We start from the raw sequence: 24,135 nt of genomic DNA, 5'->3' as shown, positions 1-24,135 counted from the left end.
GCACCACATATTTGCAGTGTCATGTGTGCAAAAGCACAGGCATATACACTTGTATGTGCGTGCATGTGTGCGCGTGCTCGTGCACACACGCACACAGAACCAAATAGAATAACTAATAAATAATCAGAGCTGAGGTGGTAGTGCACACCTTTAATCTCAACACTTTGGAGGCAAAGACAGGAGAGTCTCTGTGAGCTCAAGGCGAGCCCGGTCTACATAGTGAGTTCCCGGCTGAGAGAGACCCTGTCTCAAAAAGCCAAACCAAACAGACAAAAAGAATCAGAACCCCAGCCGGGTGTGGTAGCACAAACCTATAACCCCAGGACTCCAGAGGCAAAAGCAGGTGGATCACTGTGAGTTTGAGGCCAGCCTGGTCTACAAAGGGAGTCCAGGACAGCCAAGGCTACACAGAGAAACCCTGCCTCGGAAAACAAAGCAAACAAATCAGACGTCCTTGTCAAATGAGATGGTGTATAGTTAAGGTAATCTAGAAGAGCTTTGTCTAGTTGCGGTGGGGATGGGATGGGCAGAGAAAACCAACAGCCCATTTTCCTTACTGCCCCTCCCCTAATCCAGAGAAGAGACCTGAGGCTCTCATGGTTTTCCCATTGGGAGATGAAACTGTGTGGTCTGCAGTCCAAACCATGCCACAAATTGAAGACTGAGTGTCCAAAATGATGTGTCAGACTAAGAGCACATCAGGATGGGTGACTGTCTTAGCTTCTTTTCCTGTTGCTGTGACAAAACACTCCAACTTAAGGGAGAGAAGACTTGTTACAGACAGTTCTGGGCACAGACCACCATGGTGGGGGTACCAAGGAAGGGGTCAGGAACTTGAAGCAGCTGGTCCCATTACATCCGCAGTCAGAAGGGACTAGTGAAAGCAGCACACACGCCACCTGCTGCTCAGCACCCTCTCTACGCTTATACAAGCCAGGCTCCCCTTCAGGGAACGGTGCTGCCCACAATGGGTGGGTCTTCTCACGTTAACTAATAATCAAGCTACCCGCCCCACTGGCACATACCTAGAAACCCATCTTCCAGGTGATTCAAACTTCAGTCATGTTAACAGTTAACTCAATGTGTAGCAGAGACCTACAGAAGAGAGTGCTGGACTAAAGTCCATAGGCTCAGCTCTATTCTTAACCCTAACTACTCAGACTAGCTGGGTGCCCCTGACATAGTCATTTAGCGTCTCCTCTACAGAGCCTCAGACTCTTGAGAATTCTTACAAACACCAATACCAGGTCCAAATCTGCTGAGCCACGCTAACTGGGAGGGAGGCCACCTCTTTCTTTTGGGTACTCAGGTCTAAGGCAATAAGCCACTGCTCTGCACATCTACTCTGCACACCTGCTCTGCACATCTGCTCTGCACATCTGCTCTGCACATCTGCTCTGCACATCTACCCCATTTCTGACCTCATCCTATGCTCGGGCCCCAGGATCTCTCTACTGTACTGAACTGTATTGGCCTCCGTGCCTCTCCTATAGGAGGCAAGAACAGATGGAGATCTATTCCTGGAGTTAAGGTCTCATTCTTTGATCCCTTTTGACTTGTACTCCAAATTCATCAAAACTTATCTGACTCCAGGGCAGGGCCCCAAGGCTGGCCTTTCCCCCCCTGAGTTCCAGCTACCTGCAAGATATGGGCCCTGATAGTTTAAAATCTGCCACTTCATCTTTGATCACCTCTCTCACATCCTCATACCATTGAAATGACTTCTACCTGATGGAAAAATTTTTTTTTCTCTCATTCATGAATCAGCAAGCCAAGAAGAGCCAGGGAGAAAATCAGTTTAGAAGGATAATTCTTTTAGAAGGACTCGCTTGCTGTCTTCCTTTCGCTTAGTCACATGCCCTGGCCACTCAGACTTTCCCATGTGGAGCGTTAGGCAAGCAGGGACAGTCACAGTGGCTAGCTTTCAATGTGACTCAGGGAGATAGGCCACGGAATTAGAAGGTGGCACTGCTGGCAAGCTGTGAGGCCTTCAGCACATCATTGAGTTTTCCCTGGTTTAAGTTCATCTGTGAAGCGAGACTCATGACATATAAATCTCACTAGATGGTATAAGGGCAAATGAAATGAATAAAAATTTCATTTTTATTATTAAAAATGAGTTGTGTATCTGATCATAGAATTCTCAAAAAGAAAAGAAAAGAAAAGAAAGAAAGAAAGGAAGGAAGGAAGAAAGGAAAGCCAAGAAGTATCTTGGAAAGTGTTCAACATCCTTAGCAATTAGGGAAAATGCAAATTAAAAATGCTGTGGGATTTCATCTTTTCTGTCTAGATTTCATCTGCTTAGAAGAGCTAAGATCATGAGAAGGTATAGCGAGTGCTGACAGGGAAGTCAGGAAGGGGAAGCCCCCGGTGCTGCTGAGGGACGCGAGCTGGTGCAGCAGGCTCCCAGCAGTGCTCTCACGCTTCCCAGCGCTGCAAGCCTGTAGCACAGTTCCTCATGCTGTGGTGGCCCTCAACCATGAAACTGCTTTTCTTGTTACATCGTAACTGTAAGTTTGCTACTGTTGTGAATCATAATATAAAGATCTGTGTTTTCCTGTGAAAATTCAAAGCCCACAAAGGGGTCGCGACCCACGGGGTTGAGAAACATTGCTCTATAGATATCAGTTCGGAGAACTCTTAAAAAGCTAAAAGTTGCCCCTCAGAATTTATTATAAAGTATATATATACAGTAGTATTTATTGTCTCTGTATAGCCTTTGGAAATGAGCAACCCAAGAAACTCAATAGGTGAAGTGTTTGTTGTACAAACAGAAGGACTAGGTTTGGATTCCCTGGAAACCGTGTAAAAAGCAAGACCTTAACTGTGTAACCCAGTGCTGGGGGCACTTGTGTGGGCGGAGACAGGCAGATCTCCGAGGCTGCTCCTGGCCAGTCAAGCTAACCCAATGAACTCCAGGTTCCCGAGAGACCTGTCTCAAAACATATCATGAAAAGTATGCAAGGCAAACACCGAATGCCAACTTCTGTCTCTGCACATACATGCACAAGAGACACACATACCACAGGAATGCGTGTTTACACCACATACACAATAGAATAAAATAATGAAGATTGAAAATAAACATGCATGTTCTTAGAACCCAGGTTAAGAAACCAGTCATACCTCAGAGGTTGGGCATACCTCCCTCATAAAAATACAGATGTTAATGAAATTGTCCCCTTGTTCTATATAGTTTTTTTTTTTTTTTTTTTTTTTGGTTTTTCGAGACAGGGTCTCTCTGTGTAGCCTTGGCCATCCTGGACTCACTTTGTAGACCAGGCTGGCCTCGAACTCACAGCGATCCGCCTACCTCTGCCTCCCGAGTGCTGGGATTAAAGGCATGCGCCACCACGCTCGGCTCTATATAGTTTTATGACCTATAATAGTTTCAAAATATGTTATTCAGTTTGCCTATTTATAACCTTTATATAAATGAAATTTTACTGTCTAATTTTACTTATTATTTTTCCTAGTTTTTTTTTTTTTTTAAGAATCACTCTCATGGAAGCATATGGCTACATTTTGAACAAGGTGAGGCTACACCATGACATACTGACGTTGATAATGGCGTGGATACTCTTTACCCCATGCTAGCAATGTGTTCTACTTTTCCTTGTTTACCAAAATATTTTTATCATAAAAATAATTTGAATTTTATCTGATATCATCCATCTATATATATGTATATATATAATTTGTTAAACTGGAGAACTGGCATCACTTTGTAGTAGTAAACCAACAGCAGATCCCCAAGATAAAATCATGTTGGTCATTCTATACATTATTCAATATTGTTAACTATATTTTGTTCAGGATGCTTGTCTTTGGTGAGATTAATCTGTGATATTTCCCCCCTTTCTTGAGGTGTTCCACTCAGACTTGTGTATCAAAGATGTACATGTAGTGTTCAGTATTGCTGTATAAATGAATTTGAAAGCCTTCCCGCTTATTCTGTGCAACGGTTAGTGTCTGTCAACTTGACGCAATCTAGAATCATCTAGAAAACTGTCTGGATAAGATTGTCCTGTGGGCATGGCGGGGGGGGGGGGGAGGGGGTATTGCCTTGATTGATAATTGCTGTGTGAAGACCATCCCACTGGGGCAGCACCATCCCCTAGACGGGGAAGTCTAGCAATAGCAGAGCGACGGAGCTGAGCAGCAAAGTGAGCATGTGTGCATTCACTTCCTGTCTGCTTGACTGTGGATGTGATGTGACTGGCTGCTTGAAGTTGTTGTCTTGACTTCCACACAAGGACACAATGATGGACTGTAACCTGCAAACACTCCTTTTTTCTCCCCCAGGTTCTTTCCTGTTAGAACATTTTATAACAGCAATAGAAACGAAAATAGAACACTGTTTTCTGAAAGAATTTGAGTAAGATTGTCATTGTCTATACCTGACATGTCACATAATCCAATGATTATGAAATTTTGAGGGATGCTGGGGGTTAAACCCAGGGCTTGCACATGCTATACAAGAGCTGCTCCACTGAGCTATGTCCTTAGCCCAGATATTCATTATGGAAAGGTTTTTAGAGCCACCATTCAGTGTCTTCCATGCATATGAGATTATGAGCTTCCCTACACGTTGTCTGCACAGCAAAGTTCTGTCAGGTTCTGTCTTTATATTTATGCATGTGTTTCTACTTTGTGTTAGGAGGCAGTCTGAGGAGTTAGAAGGCTATCTGGAAATCTCAGCTCCACCTTTTTCTGGCTATATGACCTTGGGCTGGTAGCGTATTGACCCCAGCAGTTTCATCTGCATAATAGAGTAAAAACTTCCTATCACTACTACAGAGTCAGTGAGTATTAACATATGCCAAGTGCTAAGTAATGAGAAGGCACCACTGCTAGTATTTATTTTCAATTCTCTTTAACTTTTGACATGATGGTATATCTGTTTCAAGTTTTCTGCATGCACAGGCCAGAGACTATGAATGTGGTATCAGGTTTTGGCACTGTGTCAAGGCATTTTGGCCTAGCATATTACTGATTTTCATAAACATCTGTATTTAGAAATGTGTCCTCCAAGAATAAGGTCAGAAAAGCTGTCATTCAGTTCTATACTCTGAGAGTAACTGCATCTGCTTAATGTACAGAATGTATATGGCCACTCTTACAGCAGATGAGTAGTTTAGATCTTTTGCTCACAGGGACAGGTGACAAGTGCCTTTCTTTCTTTCTTTTCTTTTCTTCTTTTTTTTGGGGTGCAGTTCAAGGCAGGGTTTCTCTGTGTAGCCTTGGCCATCCTGGACTCACTTTGTAGACTAGGCTGGCCTGGAACTCACAGTGATCCACCTGCCTCTGCCTCCCAAGCACTGGGATTAAAGGTGTGAGCCACCACTGCGCAGCAACAAGTGTCTTTCTTATGAGGCATTTTATTTTAGAATTTATAGAAAAAATCTGAAGATAGTACAGCCAGTTGCCAAATACCTCACACCTACTTTCCAGTTAGTAACAATTTACTTGGCCTAACTAGTGAGCCAGTATCGTTAAAGTCATTAGCTGAGGTCTATGCTGATTCAGACTGCTGATGCTCACTTTCCATCCAAGGACCTCATCTATATTTAATCTGCTCTCAGTTGTTTCTTTCTTTCTTTTTTATTTTTTAAAAAAGATGTATTTATTATGTATACAGTGCTCTGCCTGCATGTACACCTGCAAGCCAGAAGAGGGCATCAGATCTCATTATAGATGGTTGTGAGCCACCATGTGGTTGCTGGGAATTGAACTCAGGAGCTCTGGAAGAACAGTCAGTGCTCTTAACCTCTGAGCCATCTCTCCAGCCCAGCTGTTTCTTATTTTGATGACTTTGATAGTTTGACACAAGCTGAAGTCACCTGAGGAAGAAACTTCAATTGAGAAGATGCCTCCATAAGGCCAGGCTGTAGCCAGGACGATAGTGTATTGTCTTAATTCCTGATTGATGGAGAAGGGTCCAGTCTGTTGTGGGTGGTGGTGTTGGGTTCTGTGAGAAAGCAGGCTGATCAAGGCATGGGGAGCCAGCCAGCAAGCAGCTGTCCTGCATTACCTCTTCATTAGCTCCTGACTCCAGGTTCCTGCCCTGACTTCCTTCCATGATGAACAGGGACATAGAAGTATAAATCAAATAAACCCTTTCCTCCTCAAGTTGCTTTAAGTCATGGTGTTTCATCACAGCCATAGTAGCCCTTCCTGAATGACAGTCTTGTCCTATCAGATTAAGTTCACATCATCAACATGACCTGACACTGTTGCCATCAGCTTTGCTTACTTGGGGATAACATTTTACACATGTGTAGTATACTCTAACTTTTATTTTTAAAGAACTTATTTTTATTAAATTGTCTGTGTGGGCATGTGCATATGAGGGAGGTGACCCGGAAGGCCAGAAGCGTTGGCTCTCCTGGAGCTGGAGTTATAGACGAGTTGTGAGCCACCTGATATGGTGCTGGCAGCCCACCTCGGGCACTGTGGGAGAGCAGAACATGCGCTTAACAGCCGGCCCATCTCTCCAGCCACCGCAATTTTATGTTAACTTAACATCGCAACATTATGATGCAATGTAGTAGACAAAAATCCAGAGACCCAGATTCTGGGCCCATTTTAAACTAAACAGCTGGTGAACTTTGGTTAGGTCACCCTCTGATCCTTGGGGGATTTTGTTTGGTTCTAATCTGAACAGATGTCTTTAAAATCCTGTGCACATGTGTATCACTGCTTCCAAGTGTCCTCTAAACAATATATAGTTTTCAGGTTGTAAAGGGCTTTTTTTTGTTTGTTTGGTTGGTTTGGTTTTTTGGACAGTGTGTAATCTAGCTGCACTAGAACTTGCTCTGTAGACCGGGCTGGCCTCAAACTCACAGATATCTGCCTGCCTCTGCCTCTGCCTCCTGAGTGCTAATATTAAAGATGTGTGCCGCCGCCGCCGCCGCCACCACCACCACCACCACCATCGCCACCCCCCAGCTCAGGTTGTAAGTTTTGGTGCACCCAATACACCAGGCCGGCTGACCTGTAAGACACTGTGGCAACGGTGCTGTATACCAAGCGGATGCTATCATGAAGGGGCTGTAGCCTCCATGTTATGTTGAAGTCACCGGTTCAGGGTGAGTCAGGCGTCATGTGTGGACATTCCAGTAGCTTTCAGAAAAGGTACCCAGTGTTGACGTACTGGTTGAGTGCACCACCTTGAAAGTAGATCCCAGCCAAGAACCTTAGTCCTATCCTCAGACAACCTTGACCAATGAGACTCTGATCCAGCTCCACCTCGAATTCCAGATACCAGCAACTCTATGAAATAAAAGTTTATCTGTTTGTTAGAAACAACAAAAAGGGCCATTGAAACTGTTACAGGGCCCTCCTGGGTAGGAGGCTATGGGAAAGGATGCTCCTGGCTCCATGCCCGGGTGCCTCCCTGACATGAACCACAGTAGCTCAGCCTTTATCTGCAGTTTGTATATTGAAGGCAGAATTTCTTTACAGAATAAAGTCTGTTGCCAAAAGCAAAACTGAAAAAACTGGTTTATAGAAATACTAGATTAGATGTTCTCTATAATCCTTACTATCTCTTATGTCCTGTGATTGCACTTAACTATTTCTACGAAACAATCCTCATTAAAAAAACAAAATACAAACAAAAAACCAGCATTTTTTTTTCTAGCACTCATTCTTTGTGCCATTAAATAAAATCCTAGAGATGGAAAATAAAGTTTATCAGGATCGTTCCCTTGCTGTGGGTGAGTTCTGGCAGAGCTTAGACCATGGACATGGTGCTGTTTCTACAGAGGAAAAGAGCCCTTCCCTGAGCAGGGCTACACCCCTGGGTACCATCTGTGAGCTGTAAAGAGACTGGGTTTACTCCTGCCATGTCTGGTTACCATATTAATATCGGGAATAAATGTTTTATTAGGGGTGTGTGTGTGTACACATATGCACACATATACTCATGGATGCCATGGTGTGCATGTAGAGGTCAGAAGACAACTTGTGGGAATCAGTCCTTTCCTTCCATCATGTACGTCCCAGGGGTCAAGCTCAGGTCAAGCCTGGCAGCAAGCACCTTCACCTGTTGAGCTATTTCCCTGGCCCGGCGGCCATGTCTGAGCAGCTGTGTGCACCATGTTTTAGGAGTTTATACTTAGGATGTAATTTAATCCTTATGTCCATTATGAGGTAAGCACTTTATACCTGCAGTTAGGGGTGGGTATTAGCCAGGTAATCAGCTGGTGACATAACAGTTGCAGTCACAGAGAAGGTGGGACCTACCCAGTCCACAGAGAGGAACTGGACCACTGTGATGCTAGCAGGGCTCAGACCAAGGCCACCCAGTAGCCTGTGTAGGTGGAACTCTTGGTCGGCTGTTGAGGTTTAGAACCTTGTTCCTCCTCAGGTGAAGCGTAGCAACCACAGCCATCCAATTCACCTTCAGGAGCATCATAAATACCAGTAACATGTAGTCACTAAACATGATCAGACGGAACTTTAACAAACTGTAACATTCAATAGACTAAGGCAGGAACAGAGCTGCTGGCTTTACGAAGCCTCAGGTCACATTGTGCATCCTGTCTCTCTCCTGCCTTCTATCATTTGAGTCCTGGATGAGGAAAGAACATGAGGCCCCCAACCCAATTCTGTAACCTCTGAGAGTTTGCCACATCCAGCTGATGTCAGCTTTGTGTGCCTTTCTTCCCTCTGTCTGAATGACGGGCACTACCAAAGCCTGTTTCCCTCAGGTAGAACTGACTTTGACTTAGGCCTTCATTGGGAGGAGGACCACCCAAGTAAAATGTGACATTCAGGGGCTTTTATGCCCTAGCAGAAAGCACCGGCTGCAGTGACAGTCACCTAGAACAAGTAGAAACACTTAAAATCCCTGGGTATAACACAAGACTGCTCAGGCTCCAGAGGCAAGGTCCAGACACCCTCTGTTTAAGCTCACCATGTCAGCAGGACGAAGCCCACCACGCCAACACTCAGTGGTAAAGTGCTAGGGACTCAGAGAGGGCAGGCAGGGGCTGGGGCATACAGGGTGTACTGTTTCACAGAACAGGAACAAAATGCAACCACCAAGTTCACAAAAGGAGCTTTTATTTGAGGCAAAGAGAAGTCTGGCCCAAAGGGTTACAGATCGAAGCACTCAGAACCTGTTAGTGGCACTACTTGGGCTGTAAGTCTTGTTCTCTTTGGCTGGAAAGGGCACTAGTGTTAAACGTCTTCCAGGCGGGGAAGAAGAAAGACCAAAAGAGGCTGGAAGAAACAACGCAGCTACCGACACTGCTCTCCAGAGCCTACACCAAACTAACAAACTCTGCAAGGTGCCACTCAGTGCAGAGTACACAGGCCACAGGCCACTAGCAAGGACACATGAGGCAGGAAGAACAGGTGCAGGTCGCTGGGGAGGATGCGGAGCTTCAGACTTCTGCGTGGAAGGGGTAATCCTTGTGTTTGGCACAGCTGTCAGGAAAGAACACATGTGCTTTTACAAGTTGAAGCCTTTCAAAATTAATTGGGTTTACCTATTTACTGTGTGTATCTGTGTGGGTGTGCACAACGCTGATGTTGGGGTCAAAGGATAACTTGTGTGAGTCGGCTCTCTCCTCCTCCCGTGTGAGCCCTGGGGATGGAACTGTTCATCAGGATTGGCGCCAAATGCCTTAACACATTGAGCCATCTTGCCAGATCTCAAGGCAAAGAGTCTGGCTGCAGTAAGTCACCAACACAAATGTTTGTCTCTTCATGAGCTGGGCCTCAGAAGCAACCAGCCAGGAGAGCCTTCTGGTCACACGTGTACAGCTGCTGAGCTTCCCGCCCCTCTACTCTCCTGACTTCGCAGACCTAGCGAGCTCACCTAGACCACACCCAGCACCAGCCCTGGGGCACACTGGGTAACAACGAGTCCTGATCCCAGCCTTCTAGTAACTCAGACTAGCTGGCAGGACTATAGAGCATCATATCACCTTTCTGTTTTTGGGAGTTTTTTTTGTTTTGTTTTGTTTGTTTTTAAAGACAGGGCTGGTGGCAGACAGTAGCCAGGCTGGCCTTAAATGCACTACTTAGCTGAGGATGACCCTGAACTATAGATCTTTCTACCTCCAGCTCCTAAGTGCTGGACTGTAGGACGTGATGCCGCATGCAGCTTATTTTGTCTCCTTGAACACAGGATGAAAAGAACAGAGATAATGATAAACACTGAAAGGCTTACAAGCTGTGCCACACCAAACCCCAAAGGGCAAGCCAAGCAGCAGCCACCCACCCCCCCCCAGGAGAAGCACCGCTGCATCTGGAGGCAAATGAGCACCAAACAGCAGCTGGTTTTTCACTGCAGGGACCAGGGAGGGGCTGGCATAAAGCCCAGGCTCACAGTCTATTTGGTAGAGCCAATGGCTTGTAATGGGAACAAAATGGCAATAACACTGGAAAAACTGGACAGAGTGTCAAAGCCTGCATACACATGTGTGTGCATGAGCACATACACACACATGAAAACAATTTTAAAATCCAATAAGTTCTGCAACGAAAGTCAGAGACAATACCATGAAGTCCCAGATGGCTCCTGCTCTCTGGAGTGAGGAGAGCAAAGGGTAAATGAAACTGAAGGAAGGTTGTTACTCCTCAGAAGATGCACACGTTTTGTTATGTCTGTAGTAGCCCTTCCCTTCCAGAACTTCCAAGCAAAAGAGCACTGATCACTATTTCTTTCCATACCGCTAATGCAGCTCTACTGTGATAAACATCAGAGGCCGAGGGTGAGCCAGGCCTGGAGCCCGTAACTCGCTGACTATTCACCCCACTCAAGCTCCCCTTGAGCTGCCTTTCTGCACCCTGGGGTTAGCATAGCAGTGTGTGCCAAGGGGAGGGCTGGCATGTGGACAGTTAAGAAACGCTTCCTGGGGGTACGAGAGCTCGCTTTTCCCTCCCCATCCCAACCCCAACCCATGCCCACTCAGTACGGCTAGTGCACATGTTTCCACAATAGGTGCAAAGGCGGCAGGCAGATATGGAGGGGCCAGTTAGAAAGCATGTGACTGGCGTGCCCCAAAAGCTTTAATGTGAACGTTAGCAGAGGCAGGGACAACGCAAGGCTGAGGGGCTGCTACAGCTTCTGGGAAGTGAACATTCTCCTCCCTCCTGCCTACTAGATCCAAAATAAAAAGGATTTTCATGTGAAAAGGTTAAGTGTCCTTAGTGTAATATTAGAAAGAGTCTTGTTTGGGACTCCTGGGCTGGCTCTGTGTACATGCAGCCTATTTAGAACCGGAGGACCCAGTCACAGCAACATGCCAACAGGCAATCTCAGCCTGAATCTCAGATGTTACTGCCTAAGGAACACTGAGGGTAGAGGTTGCAGCCACCAAGTAAACCCTGAGCTGTGCAGAAGGCAAGAGAGTATAATCAAGAATCAAGGCTAGGAAGAGAAAGCAGGCATTGGGGACAGAGGCTGCTTCTTTTTTGTTTTGTTTTGTTTTTCAAGACAGGGTTTCTCTGTGTAGCCTTGGCTGTCCCTGGCTCACTTTGTAGACAAGGCTGGCCTCAAACTCACTGTGATCCACCAGCCTCTGCCTCCTGAGTGCTGGGATTAAAGGCGTGCACTACCACCGCCCAGCCCAGAGGCTGCTTCTTAAAGCAAACACGTTCCCAGGGACTTGAATCCAAACCCCATTTCAGAGGGAAGGCAAGAAACCAGCAAAGACAAAGCTGAAGGGGCCCTTGCTGACGGAGTGACATTCAGTGTCAGAGCTGTGGCTATACTAAGCCCAGTGCCAGCGTCTTCCTACTAAACTCCTGACTAGGGTCATTAAGTGAGTTAGGCCACAGGCAAATTCTTCTAAGGAGATAGGTGCCAGATGAGCCCCTGGGATCATGAGCTCCAAAAAGCAACTAAAGTTTCAAAGTTGGGCCAACACTGGACAGTCTCCTGGGAGCCGTCCTCCCTGCTGTGTGCAGTGTCTCCTCCCCTGCATGGATAAGAAAATAAGCTCTGTGTGAGAGCGGGGTGGACTGCAAGGGCAGGACTGGGGCTCTGGGGCCTAGCGAGATGCCTCTTACTGTGCAGTATTTGGTGACACAGAACAGGCTCACACTGGGACTCACCTCATCAAGGCACACACCCTCCAGTTCCTGTTGTAGGTGAGTAGAGTGGTCACATCCTCGCTGCTCAGCTCAAAATCAAAAACCTTATACACAAACATGAGAGAGAGAAAAAAAAGCCAATAAGCTCTGCAGTGAAAACAGAGGCAATACCATGAGGTTCCAGATGGCTCCTGCTGCCTGATGCAGAGGGCAGGAGAGTAAATGAAACTACTCTCCAGAAGATGCCCAGACTTTTGTGTATTTATGGCCTTTCCCTCCCAGCACTCCCAAGCACAGAGGGCACTGGTGGCTTCCTTCTTGTCACACTCCTCACTAAGGAGTTCTACTGTGATAAGCATTCACCAGGAAGTACAGGAAGGAGGCACTTCAACAGCTGCGACACCCATCATCAGTCCATGACCTCTGTGTGAGATGACACAAAGCCCCTGGGCACCAGCAATGTATTCCAGCCGGGGCACTGAAAGATGCTGCCCCGTGAGGCACTGTGTGAGACAGCCTAAGAACATACAGAGCAAGAACACGCAGGCTGGAATAACCTCACCGTTTCCGTGAAGACAAAAGGACAAACACAGGAATATGTAACAGGTCCGCAGACCTTAGCACACTGACTCCATGATGGAAGAACAAGATCCTAACACAGGTAGACAGCACCGCCATCCAAAACGAAGACTTAATTCATCTGCTACACACTTCAAATCTGGGACAAGCAGCTGAGGTGCCTGACTATTTAACAAAAGCAGACCTAGCCTCCAGGCTCTCTCAGCATGCTTCAGTCCCTACCTGTTACAGAACATGGCTGCCATACCCCACCCTCTACTCTGAACTCACCAGCTTAGGGGCTGGGCTGTCCTCCCCCAGAGGCTCTTCCCATACAATCCAGACATCTTGGCCTCCTGGCCGCTGTGTTTGGTTCCCCTCTCTCCCTCCTCCTCCTCCTCTCCCTCCTCTCCTCTCCCAGATGTGTCTGCCTCTGGCTGTGCTCTCCCACACATCGATAAGAAACTCTCTCCTCCACCACTCCTAGGAGTCATCCTGTCTTTTCCTTTCCTGTTTATTTTTCATTCACATCAAAGTCCACAGTTCTGGGAAAGTCTCTAAATGACTAGCCTTGCTTTTTGGATTCTGTAGTTCTGTTTCTAGCTAACTGTTCTTGTTAACTGAGGTGTGTCGCCCAAGATGTGGTTTGTGCTTAAAAACTTGCTCTGAAAAAGGCTACATTGGGATCCCAAACACCCAGTGTAGTCACGGCCTGGCTACTAAAGACTTCCTATTTGCTTAAACTCAGGTCTGAGTGGTCTTCACTGGTGGATACCCTACAGCACAGTACAGGAAAGAATTTAGGGTACATGGTGGCCAGGTAGACAATTAGGCTAGACGGCCTTCAGCAGCACTGGGGCTCGGAAATGCATGCACACTCAACTCATTCCACTGGGTTCCTGATCACAGACTGTGCAGGACAAGACTCTACCATACACTCTTGTGATTACAGGCATGGAAAAATAAGCAACGGGTGCACAGTAAGATGAGAAAGAAAAACAAAACACTAACCTCTAGGTTACTATTTTGAAATTTATCATCTACATTTTCTTTTTTTCTTTTGGATTTTTTGAGACAAGGTTTGGCTGTCCTAGACTTACCTTGTAGAGCAGGCTGGCCTCAAACTCCAAGATCTACCTGCCTCTGCCTCCATGAGTGCTAGGATTACAGCTGTGCGTCATTATACCCAGCCCCCAACCCCTACTCCGCTTTTTGTTTGTTTGTTTTGTTTTTTGTTTTTTTGAGACAGCGTTTCACTGTGTAGCCCTGGATGTTCTGGAACTCACTCTGTAAGACCAGGCTGGTTTCAAAATCACAGAGATCCATCTGCCTCTGCTTCCTGAGTGCTGGGATTAAAGGCGTGTGCCACCACACCTATTCTACCACTTTAGAAATGAAATACAAGGCGAGGGACTAACCCATCTCTAGCAGGACAGGCCTGCCTTCCCACTTCTTTGCCCACTAAGTGGCATGGTCATGGTCACTTGACCATAGGGTGAGGAGGGTTAGCTGTTGCTAAGCCTTGAGAACCACCCTAAACATGACAGACCTCCTGCCTATCGTGGACTCCCGGGGGCTAACTCTGAACCTCCTCAGCAGGGCATGCCTTTACTTAGAGAGGACAGAGGCTCATGGGCACCAGGACCATCCTGGACAGCTCTTCTGCCAGCTGGCCCTCTCATCAGGTAGCCTGAGCTACTCCAGGGGACATTCTGAATGCCTCCTCCTGGCCTGTACATGACCGCTTAGGGCTCTCACCGCCAGCCCAGCAAGGTTTCCTGAGCACTTATGGTGGAACTGAGCACCATCAAGTGCTGTGCGCATCATTAACTTTAGTTTCACAAAAGCCCTCAACAGAGTTTATTTGAGCGCAGCCAAGACTTACTCAGAATCACACAGCTAGGAAAGACAGGAGCCTGAGAACCCCCACCCCCACGTACCATGGAGGAAAGCCAGGCCTGCCAGCTGGGATCTTACCTTAAAGTTCTCAGCAATGCGTGCTGGTGTCACAGACTTGGGGATCACCACCAAGTTCCTCTGTATGGGGAATCGGATCAGCACCTGTGGACCCAGAGGTGCCAAGTGTGTACACTGACTGTTATCCGTCTACAACTGCACAGGTAAAGAGGTTCAGAGCTGTCTAGTGCCATCTACCAGTTGGTCCATATCTGACTCTAGAGTCCTGCTCTATCTGTGTCTCCGGGCATATCACAAGGCCTGGGGCTCATACTACTCACGGGAAAAGATACCATCTCCCATCCCGCAGATAGTAAGAGCTCTATTTGTACAGGGATGAGCTACCAAAAACACCAATAAATGCTATGTGGATGTCTGTGCTGCCTATAGAGGGAACAAGGGTGGCACTGCTATGCAGAGACCACACGGCAACTGATTTTCTAAATCTCAGCTCTGTCCCCTTAGTGACATCCTAGGATTCCAAGCTACCCTTCCAGAGAGGGCTTCACCAGCTCAGCTCCCTCCACTGCTGACTGACGGGACCACCAGGAGTGCAGAGTTCAGGCGACAGTCACTAGGACCCTGCAGCGGCCATACCTGGGCTGTAGTCTTATTGTACTTGGCTGCAATTGCCTTGATCCTGGGATCCTCCAGAAGAGAAGGGTCTTCAGGCTTGGCCCTGGAGCAGAGAGATGTCGAGATCAACATCTTCACCCTGACCCACCCACTGACTTCTGGGTGGCTGGCCAGGCTCCTCGGCGGAGGCTGCGTCATGATCCACCTGCTGTCCCTTTGCAAACATGCACCTCCCAGGAAGGCCCGGGCCACAGAGAAGGTCTGCATGGCAGCACAGGCAGCACAGGCAGCACAAACATTCCCTGTGATGGGTTTCTAATCTCCAACTTCGACCCTCCACCCCAGCCTCCACGGAAGCTCCCCGCCAGGCCCGCCCCCACGGAAGCTCCGACTCCCCCATCCCCCACGGAAGCTCCCCCCCCGCCCCCGCCCCGCCCCCACAGAAGCTCACCAGGGCCTGTCAGGAGAACCAAGGGGACTGTAGGCAGTCACCACAATGCCTTTGGAATGGCAGTACTGAATCAGCTTCTCCTGAGTCAGGTACGGGTGGCACTCAATCTGCAACACAAGCAGGGGAGCTGACTGTGGCAGTGGACACAAGTTAATGTGATGTGGTCAACGTCCCTTTTCTCCCCACACAGAAATGTCTGCCGCCCAGATTAGCTGTAACAACTCTACATTTCTAAGTCGATGGCCTTCCCATTAAGAACAATAACTGTGTTACCATAAGCCTGTAAGGCGTTCTCTGGCCTCGGCTATTTATCCACAGATAAAAGCCCGCAGCCCTCACACCAGCTGCCCAGCGCCACATCTTTGCCTGCTAGCCTCAAATCCTATCGCTGCAACTCCTCCACTCTCAGACATGGCCTCTCCTGGTCTCTCCCTGGGTGATGTGGACCTCGGGTAAGAGGCAGGACTGGCTGATAAAGCAGCGCACTAGCACCCTCCCTGGCGGAGCCTCACCTGGTTAACCGCAGGCTTGTATTTCAAGCCAGGTTTGTTCAGGATCCTCTCAATCTGAAGGGGGTTGAAGTTGGAGACACCAATTGCCTTCACCAAACCTTCATCCACTAGTTGTTCCATGGCCTAAAGAGAAAAGAAAGGTCTATCTGGATGCTCAAATGAACCCCAAAAGAACAAGGACCAGAAGCATGTTTGTGCCCAGAAGTTTAACAGCCATGCGCCCCCCACCCTCCTCACCTCATCCACAGCCAGCACCTTACACCTGTCAGAAGCAGATAGGAGGGCATGAAATCTGGACCGGCTTCCATGAGAGGAAACGGACACACACGCACACAGAACAATCGATGCACAGGAAGAGGTGGCAGAGCCGACTGCTCACACCTGCCTCACATGCAGTAACATGATACCAGAATAAGTCAGGGTCATCTTACCGTCCAAGTGTCCACAAAATCGGTGTCACTAGGAATCACGTTCCCTGATGCATCCAGCGGGAAATAGTCAGACCCAGGCTGTTGTTAACAATAAACACACACACACCATCATCAGTGACAGTTCTTCACAGACCTACTTTAACCTCACACGCTACCAACACTGAGGAAGGTTGTAAAAGGCGTATCTGGTGGCCAAGATGAAAAGGAAAATAGAAAGTGACGCCATGGAGGTCCTTGTCCTGCCTGGAGCCATGAGGCTGTCAGATGGAGATTTGAGACTAATCAGGGCCATGGAGATGGGTGTGTAGACAGGGTCCATGCTCTAGGCCGGGAAACCCCGGGGCTCCCACCTCAGTGGCTCCTAGGCCTATAAACCTCACTTTGCTCATCTCTCGCTGGCTTGTCACAGAAAAACAAAGGGTGAAAATCAAGTCCCTCAGGCCCCAAGAGAGCACAGCCAGCTAAAACAGAGCCATGGGATAAAACCCATGACCTTGCAATGTGGGTAAACATGCAGGAAAAACAAGCCATGGGCTAGAAGGAGAAAATGTTGTGGTTCTGAGTTCTGCGGCACAAAGAGCCAGGTTGTGACCGTGTATTTACACAAAGGAGAAGGACTTGCGGTGGAGGCACAGACTCACGTATGTATGAGCATTGCATCCATATACCTGAAGGAGGAAAGGCAGTGGGCGCTGGCTACAGCCACAGCCACGTGCACCAGGGACAGCAACAGTAGCTATGTTAGCCATATTTATCGGCTGTTTTAAGTTCTGGAGGCACTGAGTGAAAACAGTGGGATCCCCTAAACTCCAAAGACTGCATACTTGCATCTCAGTCACCAGTGGGCCAGCAGGTGTAGGAGGGGCACGCGGCTGGCTTCTATGCTGGCCAACACCCACACCACACCCCGAACAGCAGAGACAAGATGAGTTAAGCATCCATGATGCGCTAATAAGGAAGATGAAGACTGCACCTGAACCACAAGGATTCCGTCCCAGCATGCCCCTCACCTTGAAGCCTGTTGGCCAGTGAATAAGGTAGAGGTCCAGGTAGTCCAGCTGCAGGTCGCTGAGTGTCTTCTGGCAGGCTCCTTTCACCATGCTCTTGTCGTGGAACGTGCACCACAGCTGGGGCCGGCGGCAAAGGCACGTGTTACCCCTGCCACGCAAACGCCTCTTCCCGGCTGGAGCCACACAGCTCCAAGGCAGAGGAGATGCTCTCATATTCCCTTAACCATGATGCTAGGAGTGGCTGGAGAGTTTCCAGTTCCTACTGTGGATCCCAACTACACAGGGGCAAGTGGGGCACTCAGGTCAAGGGCACCTCGGAGACCAAACAAGGCCTAACGCTAGCCCTGGAGGAGCTAACCACATGCTCTAGGTCTGCTTCTCTGCCAAGCCAGTCCACATGGAGCCGGCCTCACCCTCCAGTCTGGACTCCTTTGTGCACCCACAGCCTCTAGCTAAAAATACAGGCCAGCAGTGGGACCCAGTCTGTAAAGGGAACTCGATTCGGAACCTAAAGTCACTCCGTTAAAAGTGCGAGTCAACCCCCAAGCAGTCTCATCAGCACAGGGCTCTAATCTACAGGCCCAATAGAGAGAGGCATAGGCCCCACCTAGCCAGAGCTAACTGCCATCACGGTGCGTGTGGAGCTGACCGGCAGCTGGGTCCCCCTCCCAGATCGGTACCTTGCTGACGATGAAGAGCTCCTGGCGTGTCACCGCCTGCTCCTTGAGCTTCTCCTGGAGGGCCACTCCCACCTCCTTCTCATTCTGGTACACCTGGGCACAGTCAATGTGGCGGTACCCAGTGTCAATGGCAAACTTCACGGCCTCAGTCACCTGGCCAGGAGGGGACTGAAGAGGAAGAGATGTAAGCCATTAGAAGAAGGTGGCGCACGCCTTTAATCCCAGCACTCGGGAGGCAGAGGCAGGCGGATCACTGTGAGTTCGAGGCCAGCCTGGTCTACAAAGCGAGTCCAGGACAGCCAAGGCTACACAGAGAGACCATGTCTCGAAAACAAAACAAAAACAAAACAGAGGAAGAACAGGGCATCAGTGGTCCTGGATCAGGCTCCTGTTCTGAGGTTGGTCCAAGGCAGGCCGGCATGTGGTGGCACTCCAGTCAGCCTCCAGGCAGGGGGACCAATGTGAACGGCATATAACTCTACCTTAGCAGAACTTGGCAGCCACTTGTCAGCAGTACAGATTACTAGACGCCTAGGTATGATCCTAGCTTTCAGGAGGCAGAGGCACAAAAGTTGTGAGGGTTAGACCAGCCTGGGATGTATGATGAGACCTTGTCTCAAAAAAAAAAAAAAAAAAAGAAAGAAAGAAAAAAGAGAAAAAAAATCCCTCACTAGCTGAAATCTGAGGTAATAAAGTGCACCATTTCATTTAAATAATTCAAGATATTTATTATACGGCAAGAGCTCAACTGTTGCTGCTGCTGCCTCAGTCTAGGAGATGGACACAGACTGATGGCCTCTCAGAGGTCTCAGCAGATGGAAATGAGTGGAAAGGGAACATGGGAACCTTGGAAGTAAATTACCACCTGAGTTCCAAGACGAGTGTGGGAAGCCTGGCCACTAAGGAGGGGGAGACCCTGCATGGCCCTGAGCCTCACCACCCCCAGACTGCACCACACTGCTCCCTGTATCCTGGCTGCTGCTGCCTAGACTGGAGAGCTGAGCAAGGCACTGCACTGGGCACTGCTGAATGAACACAGCACATTCCTCTGGAGAGCTGGGGCAGAAGCAAATGAAAAGGAAAACTCCCCAGGGCCACCAGCAGCTGCCAACATCTGTTCTGTCTGGAGCCTGGGGGAAAAGCACGAAACACCAGAACAAGTCCGTCACCAGCGCAGGTGGCAGTGCTGCCTGCTCCTCACCCAGCAGGGAGCAGGCCTTGGGGCCATGCCATTTTCAGGTGTGAGTAACCTTTATCACAAGGCCTTTAGAGAGTTGGGCAACCTCTCATTTCCCTGTAGGACCTGAGAGTGCACCTGTGGCTTCTCCACCCTCTGTGGCTCAAGGAACTATTTTAGCATATGCAGGAGTGAGCTCTCTCAACACCTGGGGGTGGGGCACCCAGACACAGCCAGGGCTGATACTAGCTATGAGGGAAAAGCGCATCCCTGCCTGAGGAAGACAACACAAGAGGCGCCTGGTAAGTCGGGGCTCTCCTGCCTCAAGGCAATGAGCTTTTGCCAGGAATCAGGACAATTCCATTGACTCTTCTCTTCGAGGCCCTGTCTTCTTTGCAATAAGTCTGCTTAGGGCTTGGCAGCACCTAGCTTTGAACAGAGTGCTGGCCACAGGGTCCAGGCTGAGCCAAGCCAAGTAACATCTGCCACTGCCACTCATGCGTGAGCAGGAACAGGCCATGAGACTCCATCTCAGGGCCTGCACTGATCTGCTGAGGAACTCCCCTCAGCGCAAGCCCTGTGCTTGCAGAACAAGGGCTAGCAACTCCTTGAGAGAATGGGGCCAAACCCCACTGAATCCTGGTGACCTAATTTATAACCTGAATGGAATCCCAAGCGTGAATCTAGTGACCGTCATGGGTATAGGCAATGGGCCCCCACCCCAATACAACTTTTCTGCTTAAGGTTGACTTGACTTTTCTGTTCCTCAGAGCTAGCATGCAGACTACGCTAAGCAATGCTGCCGGACAACTGGCAAACTAAAATCCACAGGAAAAAAATCTGTGTGATGTTTTCAAAGGAAGACAGAGAGACAGATAAGGGCTGGAAGTGCAAGAGGCCGAGGAGAAAGAGCTGCTGCTTCTGGAGGCTTCCTTCCTCACACAGGCTCACATCGGCCACATCCACAAGCCTCTGACAGAAAACCCACAGAACAAGGGCAACGCGCCACCCTTCACACCCTACCCAGTCACCGCAAAGAACATTTTCCATTGCTGGATTCGGAAAAGGCAAGCTCACTTGTCTCTTGTTCGCCTTATAGCTCAGTAACTTAAACAGCCTGAGCCCTCAAGAACGGCCCTGTCCCCAGATTCATCACGCCAAAAGCCCATATCCTAGTTTGATAACAACACTAATAAAACTGGTTCTACTGCAACCAGTCAATAAACCTGCCCTGATTGTAAGACCTATCACCACTCCGTAGAGATGTGGACCCAGGACTGGCCCGACACAGGCAAGTTTTATTTGACTATTTCTGATCTTGAAGATAGGAAGGTTAAGAGGTGTAGTCTGGGGGGCTGGAGAGGTGGCTCAGAGGTTAAGAGCACTGTCTGCTCTTCCAATGGTCCTGGAGTTCAACTCCCAGCAACCACACGGTGACTCACAACCATTTCTAATGTGATCTGATGTGATGTACTCTTGCTGGCCTGAATGTGTACATGCAGACAGAACATTGTGTACATATAAATAAGTAAATAAATAAATAAATAAAAGAAAGAAAGAAAGAAAGAAGCTTCAGGCTCATTAAAAAAAAAAAAAAAAAAAAAAAAAAGAGGGGTAGTCTGGTCACTGGCAGGCAGCCAGGAAACCAAACTCCTACTTTAGTGTCCACAGCACTTCTCAGGCCCCAGGCCCAAGGACGGTCAGCCATGCTTGCTTTAACTCAAGGAAGACTTGAACATTTTTCTTCTCAGGGCAAGTTCTACCCCAAAGAAGCAAAAATCAGACTTGAAAAACAAAGAAAACCTGTCACAGCTTAAGAATAGCACGTGACCCTATGAAAGGGCTACAAGGCATGTGCACATATATAGCAGTTTTGCCTGAGATTTTGAAATCTGACTGGGGTACAACTAGGCCAAAAAAACTCTCATGGTTGTAAGGCACAGAGGGCGTTAAGCCTGAGAATGCAGTTGCCCCTCCATTCCTAGCAGCATTCCTAGCCTGTGTGTGCCAGACACAAGGGCCATGTCCTTACAAAGATTTTCACCTAGCACGCCAGTCTGTATCAGAGGTTAGCTCTGCCTTAAAGGCCTCCTGACCATATAATACTATGGGTGGATTTGGGGTACAGTGGGCAGGCAATCCAGCCAGGAAGAAACTCTATGTAAGTACGAGTGTCTCCCACCTGCCTCACGTCCTCAACCTCTGAGGAGAAAAGGGAGTTTGAAGCCCCTCAAGGGACGAGTGGATCACATGGACTGCTGCTGGTCTGTGGGGTACCACATAGCCAGACATGGACCCATGAGAACAAGAAACTGCATCCAGGCGCCCTCTCCTGTGGCTGTCACAATGAGTACACTGTGTCATCTATGAAGGAACATGCACACACCCACAAGGGCAAGTATTAAGTTGATGATCTTTTTTAAAGGGGGAGGGTACACCAGTCTCTTACTGACCTCATACCAACCCCATCTGGCCCCCAGAGACACAATGGGACATTTCCCCCGGCGTAGTTTCCTCCCTAGTTATTTGTTCATCTAAGCTAAGGCATGACTTTTGGATACACTCTACCAGCCAGGCATCGTGGGGAGTGAAAGAAGCATCTGTGAAGAAGCCACAGTGACCTATACATACAAGTGTGTGTTATTTTACACAAGCGCCCGGCTCTCTGCGGCTGTTGCACGCTCGCTAGCAACTGACTCAACAACTTCACTCCTTATTTCCCCAAGAACTGACCTCAAAAAGCTGGCCGGTGAAATGGTGTTCTAAAGTTAGGACCACGGTTTTCCAGAGAAATGGGAGAGTTAAAGAATTAGAGCCCTACCCAAAGCAGGGCGTAGTGGTGCACGCCTGTAATCCCAGCACTTGAGAGGCAGAGGCAGGGGGATCACTGTGAGTTCGAAGCCAGCCTGGTCTACAAAGCGAGTCCAGGACAGCCAAGGCTACATAGAGAAACCTGTCTTCAAAAACCAAAAACCAAAAAGGAAGGAAAAAAATGAAAAGAAAGAATCCTAACCATACTGTAGGCCCAGCATTACTTTTTTTGTTTAGTTTTGTTTTTGTTTTTATTTTTTGAGACAGGGTTTCTCTGTGTAGCCTTGGCTGTCCTGGACTCACTTTGTAGACCAGGCTGGCCTCGAACTCACAGCAATCAGAGATCTGCCTGCCTCTGCCTCTCCCAAGTGCTGGGATTAAAGGCCTGCACGACCACCGCCCGGCTAGGCCCAGCATTACTTACAAAGCATCTACTGTAGTTACATGTGCCTGTGTGTGCCCTGTCCTGTAGCTGTGTTTACTACAGCAGGGAAGCCATCTTTCCAATGCAGGGAATTCAACCTAGTACGGTGGTTGTAACTCAATCACACCTTTATAGTCACCAAGGACCCTCTGGAAAGAAACACAAGCCGCCCACGCTCATCTACTGGCCTAGAAACATGTTCAGAGAAAGACAAGTCTATGGCCTGTTTCTTACTCACCATAAGCATTATCTGTTTGAACTGTAGTTTGGGTAGAAACAGACTCTGTCCTGCTCCAAACTATTTGAACTGGACCCTGCTCGGTTCCTCTCTTTCCCTCACTGTCCACGTGTTTACTGCCTAGGCCCATCCATACTCAAGACCTATAAGATATAGGTCACAGCAGTAGGGTGTGACATACGATGCTTACAACCACTCTACAAGTAGCTAAGAACTGGGTTTTTCTACTTCCGCAAAAACACCAAAACTGGTTCTTCAGTTGCCAGATAATCAAATAAGCCACCGCTTTTAGTTTTTAATTATCTGTTCTTTCTTTTTCCTATCTCACTCAGCTGTATCTTGTCCCCTTCACAACCCTGCTGTATTGTGTTGAGGTTTTGGGGGGTGTCCCGCCTGGAGCTCTCTTATCATGGGTGGCATCCAGCAACGCGGAAGCCAGATTAATTCTAGAGGAGTTCCGGCACCCGTTAAGTGCTGCAAGCAGCGCCTTAGAGGACAGAGAAACAGCCGGATTTCTGGCAAACCCTCGCCTCCTAATTTAATTATCTCAGGCCCAGCGTCCCAGCGGGAGGCTCAGTGTCGTGAGAGCCACATCAGGGCCAGGTAGGGACCACCCACTCGTAAGGCTGGGCGCCACAGGGTGCCTAATGACACAGCTGGGGCTCGGCTTCTGTTCCTCCCGCCGGGGTCCCCGTGGACGTGTCTCCACCTGGGGCGCCCACGAGGACTCGCGCGCTGCTCGCCCAGCGATCCACACGCGGGGCCTCTGCCCGGCGCGCCCACAGGCCCTGCCACCGAGCCCCTCTCAGCGCAGGCCGTTCGTGGTCACCCAGCGGGTGCCGGGCCGCGCCCCTCAGAGCACCTACCTTCCAGGTACCCAGGCCCAGGGTGGGCATCTTGGTGCCATTGTTGAGTTCCAGATGGCTGGCCATGACCGACGCACGTTACACAAGCTGACCGGCAACTGCAGCGCTGGGGCCGGCGCGCACCTTTAAATAGCCCCAACGGCCTGTAGAAAGGAAGCCCGCGATTGGCGAACGGTTGAGTGAAGGCGCCTTCTGATTGGTCGCCGCCTCGGTCCTTAAGGGGTCGGCGAAGATGCTCCTCTCGCTAGGTCCTAGCGGCATGGAATTCTCCAGCGGCTGTGCCAGCGCCCCACGTGGCAGAGTTTTGCCTGCTGTTGTAGGGCCAGAAAGGGACCGATCTGAAAATAACTCGCAGGCGGGCAGACTAGAGATAAGGAGACTGGGAAGGAGT

The 24,135-nt window shown here is 48.8% G+C and overlaps 1 protein-coding gene across 1 annotated transcript; it reads right to left on the bottom strand.

Moving 5' to 3' along the window:
• Positions 1 to 9,055: 9,055 nt before the first annotated feature.
• Positions 9,056 to 23,902, bottom strand: LOC311599380 (aldo-keto reductase family 1 member B1). Its single transcript, XM_084785233.1, has 10 exons — positions 23,745 to 23,902; positions 18,229 to 18,396; positions 17,549 to 17,665; positions 16,539 to 16,616; positions 16,108 to 16,230; positions 15,596 to 15,702; positions 15,166 to 15,247; positions 14,590 to 14,673; positions 12,076 to 12,158; positions 9,056 to 9,438 (listed from the first exon to the last, which is right to left on the bottom strand). Exons 1-10 carry the CDS (start codon positions 23,808 to 23,810, stop codon positions 9,396 to 9,398), a joined length of 951 nt encoding a protein of 316 aa, XP_084641359.1. The 5' UTR covers positions 23,811 to 23,902; the 3' UTR covers positions 9,056 to 9,395.
• Positions 23,903 to 24,135: the final 233 nt, after the last annotated feature.

The sequence above is a fragment of the Acomys minous genome (assembly GCF_964271855.1).
Source record: "Acomys minous genome assembly, chromosome: 6".
NCBI lineage: Eukaryota > Metazoa > Chordata > Mammalia > Rodentia > Muridae > Acomys > Acomys minous.
Note: the sequence above shows the minus strand (reverse complement) of the source record. Positions and strands in the feature narration are given on the sequence as shown.